Source organism: Formica exsecta, unplaced genomic scaffold (assembly GCF_003651465.1).
Source record: "Formica exsecta isolate Colony F162 unplaced genomic scaffold, ASM365146v1 scaffold191, whole genome shotgun sequence".
In the NCBI taxonomy this organism is placed as follows: domain Eukaryota; kingdom Metazoa; phylum Arthropoda; class Insecta; order Hymenoptera; family Formicidae; genus Formica; species Formica exsecta.
The window spans coordinates 3062715-3086136 of NW_021849211.1; the positions used below are offsets into that span (position 1 = coordinate 3062715).

Genomic DNA, 23422 nt, shown 5'->3' on the forward strand with positions numbered 1-23422 from the left:
GGAAGAAAAATGATTGCACATTGCAGAGCTGGTCAAGGATTTCCCGCTACATCAAGAACGAGAAAGGAAGGAGGGGATGACTGGCGGAAAGAAGGGAGGAAAGAGAGATTACGGTGGGAAGAAAAAGGGAGAAGGAAGCGAGAAAGAGGAAGGAAGCGAACGAGCGTAAATAAAGAGGCAAGAGAGGAGAGGTTGAGAAGGAAGCAAGAGAAGGGGACGAGCTTCTTTTCAGAGAGAAAAAAAATAGCAGGTCGAGAGAAAGAGTGACGCGACGCAATAGAAAGAGAGGGGGTTGAACAGGGAAAGGGCGCTCGACGCTTCGAAGGGAAAAACGTAGAACAAAATGGGGAGAGAAGGGCGGCCAGAGTTGCGAGATAAAACATGATTGAGGGGCCACAGGCAGGGGGGAGGCGAGTCGAGGGAAGAGCAATAGGGAGAGGAACACGATATATATATATATACGGGGATAGAGGGGGATCGTGTACATGGGAAACGAAGAAGGTAGAAAGAAAGGAGAAGGTATTACAAGGGCTACCTCCTCACTCTCTCTCCACCCGTAATAGCGGAGAGGGTAAGAGAGAACCGATGGGTGGGGGCTGCGACAGCAGGATAACGAGACGAGGCGAGGAGTGCGGGAACAGGCAGGGTACGGTGAGGGGGAGAGGGGGAACTGGTAACCCCAGCTGGTAACGACACGCGGGAAGGGGACGTAGTGCCGCTGTGAGAGGGGCAATTCAATGTGTTGTACTAGTGTGAGGTACGTATATATACTATCCAGCCGAGAAGAGAAGGCACAAGCGAGGAGGTACAATCAGGAGCGGTGGGAGAAAAATAAAGAGGGAGAGAGAGAGACAAGTACATGAGTACATGCAGGACGATGAGGAGAGCTAAACGAACCAGCAGAGTTAGTTGCATCGGATCTGAAGGACAGAAGGGAGAGAGGAAAGAGAGGAGAGAGAGAGAGAGAGAGAGAGAGAGGATGAACGACGTCGAACGGGGCGAGAGGATGAGGAGGGGGAAGGGGAGAGCTGAACTGCTGCGAGAGAGCGAGCGGAACGGATAGGGGAAGAGAGGATCAGAAGGGACTAGAAAGGACGGGAGGGGTGAGAGAGAGAGAGCCCGCAGGGGAAAGGGCATATCCCGTTCTACGTCTCTCGTTTAGTTCGGCATGAGACGTCGTCGGTGGAATGTATATCGTTGCGCGCGCTTTCTCGTCGCCCGCCGCATCCTCGTCCCCGTATCCCGCGCCAGCCAGGAGGACCGTGCTTGTGCGTGCGGCCGTCGTGCGTTTAGTTCGCGTGTGCGCCGCGCGGCGCTGCTCACCGGCTCGCCGTGAACAATTTCGTGACCGCCCTTGTCCGCTGCAGTTTTCTCGCCTCTCGTTCTCCTTTTACGAGAAGCTCCTCGATCTCGCATCGGGATCATTTCTCCGTCGTCGGCCACGACGGCGCCGAGCAAATCGTCGTGGCGGACATGGCAGATCGCGCTGCCCCGATCGCGGTTGATCGGGTCTGGGAATGACGCGCGATCTCGCCGTACCACGCGACATCGCAGTAGTAGTAGTAGTAGTAGTAGTAGCAGCAGTAGTAGTAGTAGTAGACTGCACAAAGAGAGAACCCCGGAGAAGGGCGAGAAGGAGGGAGGGAAGAGAAGGTAGTGAAAACTCGAGACGTTGTCGTTCTGGACCGTCGTCCGTAGGCGCTCTTGGCACATACGTGGTGTCCGTCGTGTCGCGCGAAAGACGCGTCGCCGCTGTGTGGTCTACGCACGCGCGCGCGCGCAGAATTCGCTCGTGCTCCAGAATCGTCAACCGGGAACACATAGGCGTTACTCGTCTCTGCTGGCACGTAAGTATATCTAGATAGTATATAAATGTATATAATACCACACACACACACACATACACACACACAACATACATACACACATATATACGTACATACATACATAAAATAAAAATCTACGTAGATACACATATACATGCATACCGGTGTATACAGAGAATGCTTGCGCTTGTGTGCCGTGAGATGGAGCGACGAGGTGGACGGACGGTTCTCCTCGTCTGTTTCTCCGTTGTCCCCCGCGTATTCTCTCTCCCTCCCCCCGGTCCCCCTATTCTCTCTCTTTCTCTCTCTTTAGCGCACATACTTGCATTTATGCGTTTTCTCGTTCCGCACTGTTCCGTCCTCGGAATCGCATGGGATTCGTTCGTAGGCAAACATACTGGAATAGGCATCCGAGAGAGTGAGACGATTGGACTGTATTAACAATCCAACTGTCAATTACGACGTTGAGATATAATGTATTTTAGATGCATTCTGTGGCTTCATAAATTGCGCGATAGAAACATTTCTTGAAAAAACAGTTCATACATTTCACTGTTTTATTATTGTTACTGTACCGATGTAAGTAGCGATATAGATAATTGCAAAGAGAAACATATACATATATAGATTAATCATTACTTATTGTTAGTCTATCATGCTAATTTCGTTATAAACATTGATCACATTTTCTTTTCCAAATATCTCAAACTGCTTATTCTAAATTAAGATATAATTTAAATATCAGCTCTTTTTTTTTTATCGAAAAATATATAAAATATTCGAAGAATATATTTTATTATCGTAGACTTAGTACGAATGATTTTTTAATTAATTTTAAATGATTCTTATATTTGAACAGATTCTTAATACGAAATAGTTTCGAGAAATTCCCGAAATTTGCTGGTAAAATTTACAAGAATTTTCACGCGAGGAAAATTTCTCTCTCATAAAGCTGTCACCATTCATAACATTACCATACAAACACAATTCGTCGTGCGTACGTTATATTGTAAGAAAATTGGAAAGTGAAAAAAAAGACGGAAGAAAATGTCGTCAAAAATTGAATTTTTTTCTCGCAATATTCTGCATGATGATCTTAATCTGAGTCGCGTTTGCATATCTTAAATGTTGACGTTCGAACAGAAAAAAAAAAAAAAACAAATGCTTTTTTCACAAGCTCTTTGATATGACAAATATTAAAAATATCAATTTCCTTAATTTAATATAATCACAGAGAAAAAAAATGTACTTTGCTACGGCAGAGTTGGAAAAATATCTTAATAAGGATTCTCTTTATTTATCTTTATCTCTTCACTTTTATTACGAGAGAGACGCTTGATCGATCCTTAAAATGTTATATTCGACTTCCGATCTCCCGTTTATGCGATCGCGTATTGAATGGGATTCTTACAAAAAGCCAATCGTCCTTTCCTTCCCGCCCTTAATAACGGAAAAGCCAAGTTGCTCCCCCGATGTCCGCCTTTCGCGGTCTCTGTGTCTCTCGTCTGGTCGCTAAGTGACTGCGAACGGCAGTCTGGTAGGGTCGCCTTTGCTTTTCGCAAGTGTCGTCTAATGTCGTGACGATATTTCGTGAGCAGTCTGCGATCGTTTCTTTTTCCATTACGAGAACTGAAATTGAGGATTACTTATTATGTTCGCCGTTTAATACAGCGTATAGTTATCAAAATAATTCATACTAATTAACTTAAACACGACTCTTTTTTTTTCTTCATCATAAATTGATTGGAAATATAATATTATCATATAGGAATATTTGATGCGATAACATCTACTTGCAAGTATGAAAAAAATGTTATCTTCCCCCACTCCCCTGCTCTCATTCGAAATTCAAGTTGTCAAAACATGTTGGTTATAATATAAGAAAAATAATCGATGTTGAATAATAATTCATGTTAATCTGAGATGCTTAATAATTACATTCAAGAAAAAGCGTGCGCGAAATATATTAGGGGAATAATTCTTTTATAAAAAATAATAAATACGTAATTTTTCGTGAAGAAATTGAGAAATATTATCATATAGGAATATTTGATGCGATAACATCTACTTGCAAGTATGAAAAAAAAATGTTATCTTCCCCCACTCCCCTTCTCTCATTCGAAATTCAAGTTGTCAAAACATGTTGGTTATAATATAAGAAAAATAATCGATGTTGAATAATAATTCATGTTAATCTGAGATGCTTAATAATTACATTCAAGAAAAAGCGTGCGCGAAATATATTAGGGGAATAATTCTTTTATAAAAAATAATAAATACGTAATTTTTCGTGAAGAAATTGAGAAAGGAACATCTAAATAAATTCTAATCTACGTCTTTCGTGACACGAGATTCCGATACGTGCATGAGAAATCTCATAGGAAATAAAGAGGAAGCTGCGACAGACGCACGCATTATTCAATACTCCGAAAGGAATTCCATTACAAAAGCCGCCTTGAGCATTCAATTTTGTGCAACTTTTTACGCGACACGCTGACAGGAGCGCAGCAACGCGCGTGAGATCGACCACTCGTACCACGTGTTAATTTCTGAAACACGTGTCGGTATAATCTCAATTACATTGACGACGGTCTCGATCAGGTTAGGTTAGGTCTTCGATCCTCAAACTTTCCTTCCTTGCTTCGACAATATATATATATATATATATATTATAAACATGTCTACTCAAATTTTATAAAAACTTTCTCTAAAAATTCTGATCTTCCAGGTATTTTTATTCAAAATTCCAGAGAATAGAAATTCCAAAATAAAGAAAATATTTTGAAGATTTTCTGATGCAACTTTCTAAAATAAGTTTTTTTATTGTATGCATTTTTTTAATGCTCTTCTCTCATACGATACAGAGTTACTTAAGTTTCAAGTGCTAGATTTGCAAATGTATACTAATATAATTTGTCTTATCAACGGATTGCCGACAATATATGTAAGAGCATTATTATTAAAAAGAGAATTTTTTAAAAAAATTCCTGGAGTCCTAATAAAATTCCATGAGAATTCTCTGATTTTCCCAGATACAAAAGAAATTCCTGAGAATTTCAGGTTTTCCATGTTTTTCCAGGAAATAGATATCTTGATAAAATTAGCATTAATAGATTATGATATCATTTGTATCTTTTATTATTCGCGGATTAATTGATGTAAAATACCAAAAAATACATTTGTTATTATTGTCATTTATGTGATTAATATATCTGAGATATTATTTTTGCGAGATAAATCTGTCGTTTCAAGAGAGATCCGCGACGTCGTTTGCCGTACGTCGCGCTGAGAATTTCGCTTCTTCGCCTCTCGGAGCAGCCCGGTATAAATAGACATAGTGCGCTAGACATCGCAGAACGCGTTACCTAAGGCACACGTTTCGCAGATTAAATTATTCGAGTAAATAACGACGAGAAAGAACGCCGTATAAAGTTAATGGTCGAGCGGATTCTATTCCGTTTCTCGATATTATTCACATGCTTTTATTTTATAAATTGTATACGCATGCACATAAATGTCGATCATAGATAATCTATTATCTGTGATTTATTTCTAGTTGGATAAGGGAAACGTAGTGTGGCGATTGTCGTGGTTATCGCTGATTGAATTCGAAAGATTACTTTTCGCCTTTTCCGCATGTATGAAAAAGTATATATTTTTCTGTAGCAATAGATTTTAATTGAAATCGATAAAATGGAATATTGGATGAAGGATAATTAGCAAAATTATTTATATTTGTCGGATAGCTCTACGAATATTTTCGCGAAAATCTTAAATAAAGATATTAAAAATAAGTTGTAGAGAAATAGCTGATAGATAAAAAAAAAAATAAATATTATAGAAAAATTGCAGATTTTATATGTAAAGGATTGTTTCAGGTTGTTACATCAGAGATCAAAAAAATATAAGTATATTTGTAACACAAATATTGAGTCTACTTATAAATGTGAAAACTGCTTAATATTAGCAGGAGATTATTTATTAAGTGTAACTTTTATTCTTTTTCGAGTCTGAGACTCTTGATACGTGAAGGCTCAATTACATACACAAAGATATTTAATATCAAAACCAAAAGTCAAGAAAACCTTAGAAAATTTAACAATTTTATAATTCGACATATAAGATTTAATTTATTCAACGGTTATTAAACATTCTTGAAAAATTTGCATTGTTTGGCTTAAATATAAAAAATATTGTAGGTAGTACGATTATATATATGGGCTATGCATCTAACGTTGCGCTCGCGACACGTGTTGCGCGGCAACAGAATTAAATAACCGACAGAAAACATTCAATCGGATTTATAGGAAGAAAAAATGTATTAGGTAAAAATAGGTATGTAAAAATCCCACCACAAGAATTATATGTTAAACATTTAAACAATTTTCTACTTGCGTAATTATTGTTTATCAACGGATGTTATTTGCAATAGAAATTCTATGAATCGAAATAAATACAATAAATAAAATTCTTGCAGCAATTTCTACATTATCTCAGATTATTTGCATTAAATAAAATTAAAAATGCATTATTTTGTTGAAATAATCAGGAATATATTAGACTTCAAACATAGATAGATAATCATGTGAGAGAGATGAAAGAGTAATATTTATATTATATTTTAAATTTTCATTTATATATTATACTTTTGGATAGAATATCTTTGCCTGTTAGAAACATTACACTCTTTTGTTTCCACTCTGTATGACATTTCTTTTTAAACCAATTCACTTTCTCTCTCGGAAGAAAACAGAAAAGCGTCTTTTTGTTCCGATCCTACACGAAATTTCTCTTTTAATTGGGAATAAAAAAAAAAATGGAATTCACCCTAAGCAGCGTGCTACGACAAAAAGACGCGTCACGATGTATAAATGGCGGAATCTATGGTGTTCCTGTCGACAACACGTGTTACGTTTATGGCGACGCACAGCATGCTGCTTGTCAAGTCCGACAGTAAACGCAATTTTCGAATTTCCTCCCCTCCCCACCCACCAAAAAAAGACAAATTTTCCGTAAAATTCGCGATTCTTCGCGTAACGCAAATAACTAGGTGAGTCGACTTATCTCGTCGGGCCGTAAAATACCGCGATATTCGATCAATACCGCCAGGTATATTCGACGAGCGTACACACACGCAAATATACACCACGTTGCAAGGGACGTTTGGCGGTTTAACCGCACCGCCGGGCGAGCGGAAAAACGGAAAGGACGATTCTAAACAGAGACGGGAAATGTACCCGTATATACCTTCCTACCTACAGACGGACTTTTGAGCCCGTTTGGTGGGGATGACAACGGGTGTATAGGGGAATCGCACAGCTACCTGAGAAACCCTCGAAAAAATTCAACTAAACTTACACATAATGACATATCGCTGGAATTTATGTATCAGTAAAATATGGATTGTTACCAAAGTAACGAAATGCAAGACAATTTCTTTTATAAATACATAATTTTCATGATACTTTCAACGGATATTCTACATGCACATTTTATTATATCTAATTCATTCGAACTGTATATATATTATAATTGCATTAATGCGGAATTTTTGGGAATTAAAAAATACCGTAAGATTTCTTACGATGCTCTTTAATTTCTCGTGGAATTAACACACATATTGATAATAATAATCGATCGAATCCTAAAGTTTAGAATTGACAAATTAAAAATGACTGCGTTTCTCTTTATAGACTTAGCGTTTTGCAATTCCCGACGAAGAAATGGCTGGTATCGGCAAAAGGATGCTCTTACGTGATATTAATCAACATTTGATCTGTCTACTGTGCCGAGGCTACCTCATAGATGCCACAACCGTGGTGGAGTGTTTGCATTCCTGTAAGTAAAGTCGAGATTTATGTAGTTCAGATTTTATTACTTGTCAACATATATGATAAACTAATATGTCGCATTTTTGCCATTCAGTTTGCAGAAGTTGCATATTAAAACATCTCAGCACTTCAGCGCAGTGCCCATCGTGCAAACATGTGCTCAACAAAGCGAAGCCAAATATCAAGTATGTAATCATATGTTTTTATTGTTTTGTATTGTTCGAATAGTTTATACATCGTCCACTTCCACTTTTGCAGTAATAATAAACTGTTGTTTGGAAAAATAAAATTTTGTTCTTTGTTAAAAGATTTTTGATTACATGAGTAAAATAATTGTAAATATGTAATATCAAAAAATAGTTTTTTTATATTTTAAATAACGAAATATCGATTTCAAAGTGGTCAAAGTGAATTCCCGCGAGTTGCATTATATATAATAAAAAAAAAACATCTTTTTTTAAATTTTGTGAAAATTGTGATCTTTTTGCAGAGCCGATAAGACGTTACAGGAGATCGTATATAAGCTGGTGCCTGGGTTATACCATAGAGAAATGCTAAAGAGGAGGGAGTTTTACAAAAAGCATCCCGAGCACGGTAATTAATCTAAGATCTCATAGTTTCTCGGATCTTTGCATGAGCATTCCCGTTTAAGACTCCTGGTCTCTTATCGCAATTATATTTAATTATAATTAGAAATAAGAAATTATTTAAATCTTTTCTCGAGGTAACACATACTAATTTATTTTTATATATAATATAAAAAGAATTCATAAAATTTTTTGCTTTTGATATTATTCAGTTCAATATAGTTTAGACCAATAGCCTTAATATAAACGATATACTTTGAATATTATATCTCAAGTTTTCAAACAATTAGCGAATCTAACAACGCCGGAGCAACGCGGTGAAGATGTGAGCGGACGATTAATATTTAATCCTGAGGATGTGGTGAGCTTAAGCTTGGAATACCTGCCGCCAGAAGCAGATCCGCTGGATATATTGAGTATCAATGACACGGACATGAGCAATTCGAATAGCGTCAACAGCTGTGGCAATACCAATAACAGTAATCACAACGGCAATACTGGCAACAGCAGGAGATATCTACAATGTCCGGCTCTCGTAACTATTGCGCATCTCAAAAAGTTCATATCAATGAAATACAGCGTTGACCTAACAAGATACACCATCGAGATTTGTCATCGACGCGCGACTCTTCCCGAAAACTGGACCCTCATGGATGTCGCTTATATTTACGCGTGGAAAAGAGTATGTATTATCTTATTTGTCTATCTCTCTTCGTGAAATAATTATTAAACGTCATATAACTAAGTCGTAACAATCTGTATGTGCGTGATGATTTTGTTTATCCATATATAAGAAGATTTTTATTTTTATATATTAAATATATAAGATCTCATTTAAATTGCCTTTCTTGCAGATTGCACCGATGAGATTTTTCTATCTAGTGGCGCATGAGCAGAGACTCGAAGCACCGCTGCACCAAAGACCATCGACTCCAGGATTGGGAGCCCGGGACTGTTTGCCGCCGAGCGACATTCGGAATAACAGTGACATAAACAGTAATCCCGTTAATCAGATTCCGGAAACCTCTAAATCAGAGGTTAAATCTGCGAGCGATAGCGATAGAACAACATCTTTGACGAAAAATTTGACTAAGATTGCAAGCAAGGTAAATACGCCCGTGGATTGCAAACCAACAGTGTCAAGCAAGAAAGACGAAACAAGCAAAACGACAACGATGTCCGCAACGTCGTCGACACTAACAGTGACGAGCACGACGACGACGATATTGACCACAGTAGCGACAAACATGTCTTCATCGACGACAACGACGACGACGACGATACCGACGACAACGACGACGCCGACGACGCCGACGACGACGACGATGCCGAAGCCGAAGCCGACGACGACGACGACGCCGATGCCAACGACGATGCTGACGACGCCGACGACGACGACAACGACGACGACGTTCAATGACTCGAACAAGCAAATAAAGAGTCCGATTAAGATAATGAAGAATCCAGACGGAAAATACGAAGTGCTGAAGAATCCGTCCACTCCTTCTACCGTGACGAACATTAAAAGCCCAACGAGTCCTGAATTTAGTGTCGTGAATTCCAACGGTGTCAAGATAACGCTGAAGCAATGTTCGCCGCCTCAAAATAATAATGCGAAAAAACCAAAAGTCATTAGCGATGTTCTGTTACGTTGCGGCCAAATAGAAAAAGACATGCCATCGTCGGGCGCGTTGATTCAGCGACTACAGCAGCAACAAGATAAGGATAAATTTACTACAACGGTATTGCCCGATAAGTTGGAAAAGCAACGGCGTAAAGTGACCTTTTCAGTAGATCGACCCCCGACGTCCGAAAAGACCTCTCCCACTAACGCCAGCGGTACCGTGCCAAAAACAGCGTTAAAGAAACCGGCGGAGCAGCAGGACAAAAAGCAATTTCTGCAGGGTTTCCAGTTGACCGCCCGGGAACCATCGGTGCCAAACGATAACAAGCTGATACCTACCATTCGAGACATTGGTGCCGCGGTAAACGCCCTTAAATCTCTTCAAAAAAATAACGCGAAAGTGGAGGAATCATCGAAGAAAGATACCGAGGATATCAAGAAAAAGAGCAACACTGAGAACGCCGGCTCGAATGCAAACGGCAATACCATCGCAACAAACGCAGTCGCGAAACGGAATCTCCTCGGAATGACTGCTAATTCACGTGCGAACAAGACTAACGACGCAAACGGACGTGCATTAAATTCGGGAGTCGGTTCAAATAGCACGAACATCGCGAGCAGCAACCATCTTGCCGCCAAGATGGATGTGTACACCTTCCCTAGCGATCCGCCGATCGTCGGCGGTACCGTTCTAGCCGTAAAGTTCGGAGCGGTAAAGAGGAAATGTCCGCCGGGTGTACCGATTGCCGATTTAAAACGTCGAAAATCGTCGCAGATAGCTCAGAGACAGGAATCTAACAAGAGACAAAACGTTTCTCCGTACAATTCTGCTAAGCTATCGCGTACTTCTTCCGCGGAGCATGTGATACCTACGAGCAGAGCGACCAATATATCGGGAGATTACGGTGGCAGTTCGAGCCGTGTATCCAACGCAAAAGCGTCGACCAGTCCGGTGCTGTCAAACGACACCAGGGATTTTCTAGTGGATGGCTACGGATTGAATATTCCAGCGAGTTTGAGCATAACGCTGACATCACCCAAGTCCCCGGGAGTTTCCGGGCAATTAGTCGAGTCCAAAGATTCCAGCGATAACAATCGCGGGAAGGTCGCGCTGGGCAAAGTGAATCCTAGTATCACGTTGAACGATCGGTCGGTCGATCCGCGCGTGTTGAAGGCTCTGAAGACCGGACAGATCAGAATGCCAGCCACCCCAGCGAAGGCCAAACCAGCGGCGGCAACGACAGCGACGACGAAACAGACGCCGATGACGACGGATCGTAGCGAGACAGCAACGAACCCGCAGCGAACGACGACATTTGCTGGCAAACGAAAGAAGGAACACGAATTATCCAGAGACATTCTGGATTTGAGCGGAGGTAAAAAGAATATAGATTTACACCCTCTAAGAATTCCTCAGCCGGTGACTAAGCTTAACCAAAACAAAACCAATAAGATTACTGGCAAGGATAATGTACAACCGGGTAGCATCTCCGATCAGGGCCAACTGGTGACGCTGGGCAACCATCTGTATTATCGAGCACCTCCGGGTTCTCTAACACCCGCCGCTCATCGTGTCAACGATTTTCCACTACCACCGTCGCCATCGCGCACCCCCGTTTACGCGCCGTGTCTCGGTTCCATCAATCGATCGAACTTGGACTTTTCATCTGCTTTTCCGACTCTATCGAGCTTTTATGCTCTGAATCAAGCGCCGAATCTTCAACAATTTCATATGGACACGGCGCGGCTGAAACTGCCACCACGTTCCATTGCAGAAAGCGGCGCAATCTCTGCCTCATCTGGAAGTGGTGACAACCCAGTTAATCCTAGTATCAGTGGCATACCAGGGAAGACTCATTTAGCCGCTCAGTGCGCGCCGGTTAAGCCCGCGAGATCTTCCGTAGCACCCTTGGCGGTTCCCATCAATAAGCAACAACAGTCTGCCGACAAATCTGCGAACGTTAATGCCAATCGGATGAATCTGGGCGATTCCTCAAGCAAACCTTCGGCTTTCCGTAATAACGAAAGTCACGTCTCGGCAGACGAAACTGTTCGTTTGAACGTCCAAAAAAGATTTTCCTCGAATGTCGAAAGTACAAATAACAGGTTTCTGTCACGGAACGAAGACGTAAAGAGCACAAGCCAAACCACGAACGAGACTGCTGCAGATACGAAAACCGAGCCCAGAAAAGAAATGATCAATCCTGACAATTCGATGCAACAGCGGCAACAGCAGCAGAATCGCGAGGCAGCGAGTCCTAATATCGTATCGTCGACGGCTTCGCCATCGCCACCTCCCGGCAGTGGTGGTGCGAGGAATGAGAGTAATACTAATCACGGTGACAATAATATCAACAGTTCAAACGGAGGTAATAACGGGACGTCATCGAGTCCTACGAAGAGCATCGCTTCCGAAGCGACGTGCAACAAATCGCCGGACAGTCCGGACTCCAGTTCGATCACGGTGGAGTGCAGTTCGGGTACGAGTTCGGGCAAGACGACGGATCGGGAAATGTCGACGGATGAGACGAAAACTCCGGACACGAATCCAACCGTCAATGATTCTACCGCTTCCGATGACAAGAACAAATTCGCCATCAAACCAGAAGTGAGTGAGATCGCGAAGCAATTGACTTCCGTGCAGAAAACGTTATTGGCGGTTTTTCCTTCGAACGAATGGGCGAACAATCCCATCGCCGCCGAGCATCTGGGAAACTTCTTGAAAAGTCTGAATGCCACGATAAAGAGCGAAGAAAGCGCCGACGAATCCAAGGCGGAGAAAACCGATCGGAAAACCGAGAGTAACGAGAATCGGTAATAACACTTCCGTTAATTCAAGGAAGATGAAGGCATGAGTAATCGCGACAATTTTACGGTATTGAAAACTATACGCCTGTATGGTGTTTCGAGTCATCGATGTGACAATTTTATATAGGATTTTATAGCTCATCTGGTGAGAAAAGACAGTTTTAGTTTCTTTCATCCCGATGATTGTTATATAGACCGGAGGTTTCATTGAATTCATTGTACATCCGATTATTGTATGCGATAACGCGCATACAAAACTTAACGAGAGGAATATGGGACACACGCAAGCAGACAAACGGATAAACTCTGAGACACTGCCACATGAATGGAAAGATGCGTGGAATCATTTTTTACAGGGATGCACACAGTTATTATAATTCACGCGAAGTGGGAGAGGAGAATCTCATAAAAAGAACGTTACATATATTATAGAATACACAGAATATACAAAATAGTATAAAGAGCAGTAGAGAATTTTATTTTTCCAAGTTTCTTAAAAAGAATCTTTCATATGCTCTAGAGGATGATCTATAGATTACATTATTGATCTTGTCAAATTCAAACTTGAAACATTCCGGAAGAAAGAATCCATTGTCTTTCTCTGAGAATCTTATATGCTGATACCAGAATGTAACTTTCAATCAGTGATGTAGATTGACAGCGACAGCTTATTTCACAAATAAACTATGTATTGGATAGTTTACAGTCATTGCTTTCAACATTTGCTACTAAAATCATGTAACAAAATCGCGTCTTTGTATATTCAATTAACAAGTGTTATAGCTGCGTTGACAGCTAAAAAGAAAAGTAACAAAAAGCTAAAAGTGGTCCAAGCAAAAACAAGTTGTGTAAACTGTATTTGCATATCATATATTTCGCATTGATTCTTTGATACAGATTCAATATCGTTTTTATACCATTTTTCTAAAATTTGCTAATGCATAATCAAATGCCAGGAAATGAAAAAGATTGCAAGATTGAATTAATAGGATAATAAAACTATTATATTATCTATATTTTATTCAATCTTTTATTATTGTACGCATATATTTCATTATATAACTTGTTGATTACATAAAGCTCAGATATGAAAGTTACTAAGTAGATGATGCGAATACAGTTCCACATGTACAGATCCGATACTATAAATTAAAGATGTCACATGCACAACATATTCTTGGAAAATGAAAAATACTTTTCAATCCAGTATTATTCTCTTACTATATCTTTTGTGTTATGTTTTTTTTATGTATTAGTTACATGCATAATGTCTATATGTTGTATAATTATTGTTATGTTATGCTACTGCTCACAAGGCATTTGTATTATATTAATTGTATTTTATTTGAGACTTGTACATATTTATGATTATTATATATAATAATGAGCGGATCATAGCAATGTCCTCTTCTCGAAATTCCTGTTATTTGATAAATCGGTAGTTAACCGAATGCGTTTCTTGTGTTTTACATATTAAGGATATGTGTAGTACGATAAGAGAATATATCGTTTCTATATTTGACATACAGTCAAATGTCCGTATTGTAATGTCATCTGAATTAAATAATGTCTTTTGACAAGATATTTCTTATTATAAACATTCTCGTCAGTTCCTATTCTTATTCCAATTCTCATTACGTCGAAAATGTTTGTTGCGCGCTTTATTTTTCATTCGCTTTCTCATTCAAATGTGATCACATATAAGGCAAATGTAAAAAGCAGAACAGGAGAAAAACATTCAATCTTTACGGACATATGATTGTATAATACATTATATATATAATTTGTATAATTATATTGTGTTATATCTTTACAATAAATTTCTTTTTAAGGTACTTTATAGATAATATATATTTTCTCTTCGTATCTCTTTATAAATAATATGTAAATGTGTAATGCATTGTAAATTATTTATTTACAGTCTCAACTTTCTCATTCTTAAATTTTTTCCTACATTTTATTGCTTTATTACGTCACATTTGCCACTTGGACATACATCGCAAAATGAAAGTGGCACTGTATATATTTTTATTCTGCATTATATACTATTGAAATCGAATGTAGGGGACTGTGAAAAAATGACAAGAATAAAAAAGCGTTTATCAGATCTTCTCCAACGTATTACAAAGACTTCGCACACTTTTCTATTAAATTATTGGAATGTCGCTGTTGCGGAAACACAATTTTTCAAAAATTATTCATTCCCACTCTTTACCGCATAGTTGAAGAAAATTGGATATAGAATTGAAAGTGTTTTACTCACAAATTTTACATACGTTTCCCGATAAACCAAAGGTTTTGATTGACTCGATTACAAGAGAATTCTCCTCTTCTAAAATCGTTGAGAGATTGGACTAATCTGGAATCTCGTCCATTCCCGCTCTGTTTTAGCACATGCGCAAAATCAAAATAGTCAATTGCGCTCTTTATTTCGCTCTACACATGGTCACGTGACACATGTGAATTTGAGCGTTTTCGGGCTTAAGGCCGTATAAAGCCCGTATCAGACTACATATTAGAGATTGAAATTTGACCAATCAAGATAAAAGGAACTAAAATTCCCTTGTCCTGATTGGTCAAATTTCAATTTCAATGCGTAGTCTGATACGGGCTTAAGCAAATCGACCAATTTCAATCAAGCATTCCAAAAACGTAATAAGAATGTTTAATTGTGATTGGTTAATTTACTTATGACCTTAAGCTCGTATCAGACTACGCATTGAAAATTGAAGATCGAAGATTAAAGATTAGAATTTGACTAATCAGAAGGAAAGGAACTAAAATTTCTTCGTCCTGATTGGTTAAATTTCAATCTTTAATCTTCAATCTCGATCTTCAATATGTAGTCTGATACTGGCTTTACGGATACAACTACAATTTTTTCACGTGCAAATGGCCTTCAGGATTGAAATTTGACCAATCAGGACAAAGAAATTTTAATCCCTTTTGTTCAGGGGGTTGATTGTGTATTTTAAAACGATGTGAAAATTACAAAAGTAAGGAAATTCACAGAGTATCTACGATTTCATTTGTCGAAATCTAGTAAATTTGTTCACTTTTGTAATTTTCACTTTGTTTCAAGATACACAATCGACTCCCTGATTAATCAAATTCCAATCTTTAATCTTTAATCTTCAATTTTCAATGTGTAGTCTGATACGAGCTATAGATATAGCCCGTGTTCCAAAATTCACTGCCAATACTGGAAATCTATAATATACGTAAACTATATATTATAATATATAAGCTCTATAATATATACAGGGTGCTCTAAAAAGGTACGGCCAAAATTTAGGAAGATATTCCTCACACCTAAAGGATGAAAAAATGTTATATGAACATGGGTGCAGAAACGCTTTTTTCAGGAGTAAAGCCCGGTCTACAATGAGTCGTTAGTCGTTAGTCGCAAGCAAATTGATCAACCACAGTCTATTATTCCAAGAATATTCTAGAAATAATCTATTGTGGTTGGTCAATTTGCTTGCGACTAACGACTAAGGACTCATTTTGAGTCACTAAATGGAAAGCACCCATTGTAGACTGGGCATTAGAGCTTCTTTTCTGAGTTGCGACGTTACGGCTAAATGAGGTAGTGACCTTATCTGCCAGGCAGAAATCAGAAAAATATTGACCTTTAATGTTATGGTTACTTGTTTACACCTAGACAATAGTAATGGCTGAATAACAATATGCGCATCCCTTGAAATCGGCAGAACATTGTAATCACATTTCAGTTCAATTCTGTAGATCGTGCGTGAAACAAGATTTATTGTAATTGTACAAATTTATCACAGCCATAGCTATGTACACAAATGCGGAATTTGCAGACATGCATTTCATTTATGGCTTGGCAGATGGTAATGGCCGGATCGCGAAGCGTTTATACCAGCAAAAATATCCTACGTTTGAAGCAATTGATCGTCGTCTTCGAGAGCACGGAACGTTTCAGCCAGCAACTTTCAACTCTAGAAGACCAATAAGAAGTACGAGAACTGCAGATGTTAAGCAGGCTATTCTGGATGCAATTGAACGAGACCCTGGAACAAGCGAGAGGAATAGCTGCTAATCTCGGGCATAATGTTACTCGTTTAATGGTCTGGAATGTATTGCATGAGCAACTTTGAACGTGTCCGTGAATCAATGCGTCGACGTGTCAATGCTTCTATTCGGGCGAATGGTGGACATTTTCAACAGTTGCTGTAACTGTACTCAAGGTCACTTTAAAAACGAATGTAAATAAATTTACTGATTAAACGATTGTCGTCCACAATATTTAATCCTAAATTATTTCTTGTGTAATAAGTAATACAGTCAACAGTATTTTCAACATAACTCCTGAAAAAAGCGTTTCCGCACCCATGTTCATATAACATCTTTTCATCCTTTAGGTGTGAGGAATATCTCTCTAAATTTTGGCCGTACCATTATAGAGCATCCTCTATATACAGGATGTCCTAAAAATAACGGGCTTCCTCTTAATGGCAGATTCCTTAGAACATTTCAAGACGAAAATCCTAAAACCGAGAATATATCGTTTTTTATATATTCTGATTGGTCAATCGTACTGGTCACCCTAGGCACCGATCGATATGAGTGGTTGTGTCCAATCGCACTTGTGCGGTCGGGAAGACGCTAGAGATGCTTTAAAGCATGATTGCATTAACCAATCAGAATAAAGAAATCTTTAATCTTTTCGTCCTGATTGGTCAATCAAACGCTTCGAGACATTTCTAGCGTCTTCCCGACCACAGTCCAAATGAACCTCTCCCGCATGGTCCTTCACTTCTCTCTCGCCCAATGAGTAAAGAATCACAGGAGAGAGCATTTGGTGCTAAGCAAGCGGACGGAAGTGACTATATATAAGTGGACACTCAAGATGGCCGCTCAGGGACGAATTGGAGCATGACAGAGATACTGAAAGTACCTCAAAGGCCTGGCAATGCACCATGATCTTACAATTAAAACTTATTAATAATATTTTTTTAGCCTAATACCGACTCTTTTTCTCACTTATTTAGAATCGATGATCGTGCGCAAAATAAGTGCAGACTGGAATAAATAAGGCAACAAGTGGCTGCACACGGCCCTGAAAAACGTCGAAAAAAGTGGACGCTCAAGATGGCTGCGATAACGTACTACCGTTCGCGATAAATCTATCCCCACCACCGATATGCTCTCTCATGTGATTCTTTACTCATTGCTCTCGTCAATTCCACGAGTTTATTCTCGGTCTCTGTGTCTATGTGCATTCCTATGTCCATGTCGTGTTGAGTGTGCCGTTGAGGTTATGTCGCGTCTTGATACGAATTTTGCGCGATTTATATAATAGTTTTCTTTTTCGCGCGCGTTTTTCTCGTCGTCGTCAAATTAATCGAGATGAACGCGAAGGAGAATTCCACGGCGCCAACGAAGAACGCGAGCGCGCCGAACGCGAAGACCTACGGCAAGATCGTTTTGACGTTGCAGAATTGTCTTCTGCCCGAGGAGAAGCTCAACTCGACTCCGTCGTACCTGGACGGTCTCGATGCGGAAACCGAGACGGATTTGCGAATACTGGGATGCGAACTCATACAGACGGCCGGTATCCTGTTGAAATTACCGCAGGTAGGTTTCCGCGTTTACGATACGCAAAAAACTCGAAACCCTAACCTTCATTTCAATTGGCATAACTTGCACATTCATTTTTAGTCGATAAACTGTAACATACTTTCTTAATCTAATCTTCTTTGCATTATCCGTTATTAATAGTATAAATTCTGTATATATAAAAACTATTTGACTATACATATATATATATATATATCTTTTCATTGTATTACTCATTTCCTTTAGATCAAGATATATTCACGGTTCATATATGTTTTAACGCACTTTAAAATGAAATTTTAAAGTAGAATTCAACTATATCGGAGCAATATGCAAACAGTATTGAAAGAAATATTTAAATTCTTTGAAATTTTGTAATAAATCTATACATTATACATATGCAATGTTTTTTTTATAGAATATTTAAAAATTGAGACAGAGTTAGAGAGAGAAACTTTAGAATACATTGCTTTTGATGTTATATTACTTTATTTTGAATTTTTTAAATATACATAAAGATATTATTACTTTAACCCTTTGCGGACAGACTTTACGATTGTATATTGTTCATTTAATGCAAAACTGACAAAAAATAGCTCAAAATGTATGTACTTTCCAGACTCTCTGAGGCTAATGTAAACAAATGAGCGGCGACGTGTGCGCTGGATTGTCGACGTGTGTCGCACAGCAAAATAGAAGTGTGTGGCGACGGGAATATCTCTACTCGCGTCCTTAAAGGGTTAAACATTGTTAATGTGTCAGAAATTGCAAAATGATGCAATCTAACCATCCTTTTTCTTTTCATATGTGTAGGTTGCAATGGCTACGGGGCAAGTAATATTCCAACGATTTTATTATAGCAAATCTTTAGTTAGGCATAATATGGAGACAACTGCAATGGGTTGTATATGCTTAGCTAGCAAAATCGAGGAAGCACCTAGGCGTATCAGGGATGTCATTAATGTTTTCAATCATGTAAAACAAGTTTCCAGCCAAAAGTAAGAGAGTTTGCTTTTGTCTTACTATATAAATAATTAAGATTATAAAATGCGTTATAAATAGAAAAAGAAAAACAATAATTAAATTAACCCATTTTTACAATTTGTTTTAGAGCGATACAACCTGTGATTCTCGATCAAAATTACGTAGCTCTGAAGAATCAGGTAATCAAATCAGAGAGAAGAGTGTTGAAGGAACTGGGCTTCTGTGTTCATGTAAAGCACCCTCACAAGATTATAGTCATGTATTTACAAGTATTGGGATATGAAAAAAACCGCTCGCTGATGCAGCAAAGCTGGAATTACATGAACGACTCGTTGCGCTCCGATGTTTTCTTGCGCTATCAGCCGGAGACCGTGGCATGTGCGTGCGTTTATCTCGCCGCTCGTCAACTGCAATTGCCGCTGCCTGTATCACCCACTTGGTTTTCGCTGTTTAAAGTCAACGAGTCATCGATCAGGGACGTATGTCGGCGCATACTCCGCCTTTATTCGCGACCGCGCGTGAGGCCCGAACAGCTGGAGAAGCGTGTCGAAGAACTGCGACGTCAGTACGAAGAAGCCAGGACCAAGGCGCGCGGTGGAGATGTCGACGGCCACACACCGAGCCCACCGCTACCGAAACATCACAACGCCTGGGGTGGATTCATCAGCCGCAGCGGTACTCACGCCGTTCCCGAAAGAACGAAATCACCCAGGTATGATAATGCAAGTGCAAATAAAAAAATGAAGGAAAGACGAAACCCAACGAATATTTATCATAAAAATATTGTTTAATTATTTTTAATTGAGGATACAATACGCTAAGATAAATGTTTCTAATTCGTTTTTTATAGCAGTACTTGCACTTTCAAAGTAATATCGCGTTTCAAAGATAGGAAAAAAAATCGCTTGATTGCTTCAAAATACATATGTCTCGATGATATTGTTTTTCAGACGTTCGAAATCTCCAAGTACTTCTCCATCGCGAGGCGAAGGGACAAAGCATTCCAAGCGAAAAAGACAGCACAGCAGAAGTAGATCCCGAAGTCACAGTCACGGTAGATCTGGCAAACCTAAAAAAATGCAGCGAAGACGATCAGGCAGCCATAAATCGTCACGAAGATCGCGGAGTTACAGATCGCGAAGTCGATCTCGAGACAGAGACTTAGAGAAATCGAGCAAACATCGCAGTAAGCACAGACGGCACTGAACGTTCCAATGAATAAGTGGAAATTTTGCATTTCACGAAATACGTATCTCACGAGTAAGACATTAAACAGTTGTAATCAATTTGTAATATATAGTGAAATTTTATATAGGCCTATCACAATTCTTTAGTTTATTTCGAAATTAACAAATGGATATATTCAGTTTCTAGATTATTTTGAAGAATTTCATTACGTGTGTTTAATAACATTGAAAAACATTGTTTCATTGTGAAACAGATTGTTATCAATAATATATATTATACATTGCATTATTGCCAACTAGTATTTTCATCATTTACACATTTACAGGTACATAATTTATGTTTAAAATTATTATGAGAGAGACCCTGACGAATGTGACTTTTTTAAAATACAGAATTTGTGAAGCATTTTCTATGCTTTGTACAAGTTCATAGAAATTTGTCAAGACAAAGAAATATTATAGGTAATACGACATTTGTATATTTTTGTATTGATTAACAGAATCATAAAAAATGTTTAATGAAAGTGAAAATGTCACAAAACAGTACTTGCGCATGCAACGCAACCTTTATGATTTCACTTCTAAGTTACACAAATATTTTTCTTTGTGTTCATATGAATTCCTAATTAGTTATTATTATTTACAACTGTAAGATTAGATTTTAACAATTGAATATGCATTATTCTCAAAAAAATATTAATTTGTCATGCAAATAGATTTTACATAGCTGAGACATACCTCAACCTCAATTGGTACATGATACAATATTAAGATATGAAAATGGGAAGATGTGTATATAAAATGTATGCAACAATATAAAAAAAATAAAATTTTATATTCACACTCCAGGCTGTATCATTTTAAAAAATCCTATAGGTAATGCCTTTTTTTTCTCAGCAGCAATCACCGGCGAAAAATCTAGGACAAGCAGCCGTGGGAGAAGATGTACGATGTAACTCCTGTAGCAGGGAATATCCTCGATTGGATTACCATGTAATGTCAATGATCTGAGATTCTGTAGTTTTCTCAGTCTCACAGTATCTGCGATATTTGAAATTTTGTTGCCATGCAAATAGAGTATCTTCAAGTTTATAAATTTCTCAATATCTTCCCCGATCTCGCTTATCTCGTTAAAGGAAAGATCTAACCAGCTGAGATATATTGGATCATCGAGAACTCTATCCACGAGACGTTGAAGACCTTCCATGGAGCTCAATAGATTGTTACTTAGCCATAACGTACTGGTTACATAACGATCCTTTAACGTTCTCGCTGGTGTTTTTCCCGTGCGTATTACTTGCGCGCGTTTCTCCATCAATTCTAAAAGCAGATAATACATTTTTTCATAAATAATAATAATTATGTATATATAATTATGTAGAATTTCATTACGTGTGTTTAATAACATTGAAAAACATTGTTTCATTGTGAAACAGATTGTTATCAATAATATATATTATACATTGCATTATTGCCAACTAGTATTTTCATCATTTACACATTTACAGGTACATAATTTATGTTTAAAATTATTATGAGAGAGACCCTGACGAATGTGACTTTTTTAAAATACAGAATTTGTGAAGCATTTTCTATGCTTTGTACAAGTTCATAGAAATTTGTCAAGACAAAGAAATATTATAGGTAATACGACATTTGTATATTTTTGTATTGATTAACAGAATCATAAAAAATGTTTAATGAAAGTGAAAATGTCACAAAACAGTACTTGCGCATGCAACGCAACCTTTATGATTTCACTTCTAAGTTACACAAATATTTTTCTTTGTGTTCATATGAATTCCTAATTAGTTATTATTATTTACAACTGTAAGATTAGATTTTAACAATTGAATATGCATTATTCTCAAAAAAATATTAATTTGTCATGCAAATAGATTTTACATAGCTGAGACATACCTCAACCTCAATTGGTACATGATACAATATTAAGATATGAAAATGGGAAGATGTGTATATAAAATGTATGCAACAATATAAAAAAAATAAAATTTTATATTCACACTCCAGGCTGTATCATTTTAAAAAATCCTATAGGTAATGCCTTTTTTTTCTCAGCAGCAATCACCGGCGAAAAATCTAGGACAAGCAGCCGTGGGAGAAGATGTACGATGTAACTCCTGTAGCAGGGAATATCCTCGATTGGATTACCATGTAATGTCAATGATCTGAGATTCTGTAGTTTTCTCAGTCTCACAGTATCTGCGATATTTGAAATTTTGTTGCCATGCAAATAGAGTATCTTCAAGTTTATAAATTTCTCAATATCTTCCCCGATCTCGCTTATCTCGTTAAAGGATAGATCTAACCAGCTGAGATATATTGGATCATCGAGAACTCTATCCACGAGACGTTGAAGACCTTCCATGGAGCTCAATAGATTGTTACTTAGCCATAACGTACTGGTTACATAACGATCCTTTAACGTTCTCGCTGGTGTTTTTCCCGTGCGTATTACTTGCGCGCGTTTCTCCATCAATTCTAAAAGCAGATAATACATTTTTTCATAAATAATAATAATTATGTATATATAATTATGTAAATAATTATGTAATAATAATTATTACTGCATAATATTTGGAATTAATTTGTAACAAAAGTTTTGTCAATATGCCTTCAACGCGACATAAATGAGTAATTACGTATTGATTTAAAAAAAAGTAGGTACCATCCATCGTGGTAGCTTTCCTGAACGATAAATCCAACGGTGGGGCGATTAGCATCTCTTGCTGCTCATTTCGTTTGTAATCCGAAGTGTGATTTTCCGAGGAATAATTAGCGTTCATTGTGAATAATTGAGCTTGTGTATCGGTAACCTTGTTAAATCTTGGAAAACATTCGAAGTTCATATCTCGCGGTCTATTGCAAGTTTGCCATAAACCACACAATAATATGACAGTTGAACGTGTAAACTCTAGAAATTCCCTAGTCGATAGCCAATCAGTATTGCCCTTTTCTAAAGTCGGTA

At 38.2% G+C, this 23422-nt stretch overlaps 4 protein-coding genes across 6 annotated transcripts; 2 read left to right on the plus strand and 2 right to left on the minus strand.

Moving 5' to 3' along the window:
- The first annotated feature begins 1000 nt into the window (after nt 1-1000).
- Nucleotides 1001-14256, plus strand: LOC115233837 (polycomb group protein Psc-like). Its single transcript, XM_029804440.1, has 7 exons — nt 1001-1847; nt 7520-7664; nt 7752-7842; nt 8148-8251; nt 8535-8926; nt 9099-9499; nt 9629-14256. The coding sequence occupies exons 2-7, from the start codon at nt 7550-7552 to the stop codon at nt 12684-12686; spliced, it is 4161 nt and encodes a 1386-aa protein (XP_029660300.1). The 5' UTR covers nt 1001-1847; nt 7520-7549; the 3' UTR covers nt 12687-14256.
- Nucleotides 14257-17891: 3635 nt separating this feature from the next.
- LOC115233827 (cyclin-L1) lies at nt 17892-21276 on the plus strand. Of its 3 annotated transcripts, XM_029804430.1 has the most exons (5): nt 18142-18280; nt 18882-19001; nt 19076-19260; nt 19374-19958; nt 20197-21276. In XM_029804430.1, the coding sequence occupies exons 3-5, from the start codon at nt 19082-19084 to the stop codon at nt 20450-20452; spliced, it is 1020 nt and encodes a 339-aa protein (XP_029660290.1). In that variant the 5' UTR covers nt 18142-18280; nt 18882-19001; nt 19076-19081; the 3' UTR covers nt 20453-21276. The 3 variants fall into 3 exon arrangements, with proteins under 3 accessions (XP_029660288.1, XP_029660290.1, XP_029660289.1); XM_029804428.1 differs by lacking the exon at nt 18882-19001 and having other exon boundaries at nt 17892-18280; XM_029804429.1 differs by having other exon boundaries at nt 18882-19260.
- On the minus strand, nt 21238-21772 carry LOC115233906 (leucine-rich repeat-containing protein 51-like). The gene has a single exon (XM_029804538.1). It carries the CDS (start codon nt 21770-21772, stop codon nt 21272-21274), a length of 501 nt encoding a protein of 166 aa, XP_029660398.1. The 3' UTR covers nt 21238-21271.
- A 48-nt stretch (nt 21773-21820) lies between these two features.
- LOC115233829 (leucine-rich repeat-containing protein 51-like) lies at nt 21821-23339 on the minus strand. Its single transcript, XM_029804433.1, has 2 exons — nt 23123-23339; nt 21821-22935 (listed from the first exon to the last, which is right to left on the minus strand). Exons 1-2 carry the CDS (start codon nt 23301-23303, stop codon nt 22454-22456), a joined length of 663 nt encoding a protein of 220 aa, XP_029660293.1. The 5' UTR covers nt 23304-23339; the 3' UTR covers nt 21821-22453.
- Between the last annotated feature and the right edge of the window lie 83 nt (nt 23340-23422).

Bases quoted from the DNA above. Each gene is read 5' to 3' on its own strand.
- LOC115233827 (XM_029804428.1), top strand. From the start codon at position 18,053: ATGAACGCGAAGGAGAATTCCACGGCGCCAACGAAGAACGCGAGCGCG. The intron at 18,281-19,075 runs GTAGGTTTCCGC...TCATATGTGTAG, and splicing joins TCCTGTTGAAATTACCGCAG to GTTGCAATGGCTACGGGGCA. The intron at 19,261-19,373 runs GTAAGAGAGTTT...AATTTGTTTTAG, and splicing joins AAACAAGTTTCCAGCCAAAA to AGCGATACAACCTGTGATTC.
- LOC115233906 (XM_029804538.1), bottom strand. From the start codon at position 21,772: ATGTATTATCTGCTTTTAGAATTGATGGAGAAACGCGCGCAAGTAATA.
- LOC115233829 (XM_029804433.1), bottom strand. From the start codon at position 23,303: ATGAACTTCGAATGTTTTCCAAGATTTAACAAGGTTACCGATACACAA. The intron at 22,936-23,122 runs GTACCTACTTTT...ATCTGCTTTTAG, and splicing joins GAAAGCTACCACGATGGATG to AATTGATGGAGAAACGCGCG.
- LOC115233837 (XM_029804440.1), top strand. From the start codon at position 7,550: ATGGCTGGTATCGGCAAAAGGATGCTCTTACGTGATATTAATCAACAT. The intron at 7,665-7,751 runs GTAAGTAAAGTC...TTTGCCATTCAG, and splicing joins GGTGGAGTGTTTGCATTCCT to TTTGCAGAAGTTGCATATTA. The intron at 8,252-8,534 runs GTAATTAATCTA...TCAAACAATTAG, and splicing joins CAAAAAGCATCCCGAGCACG to CGAATCTAACAACGCCGGAG.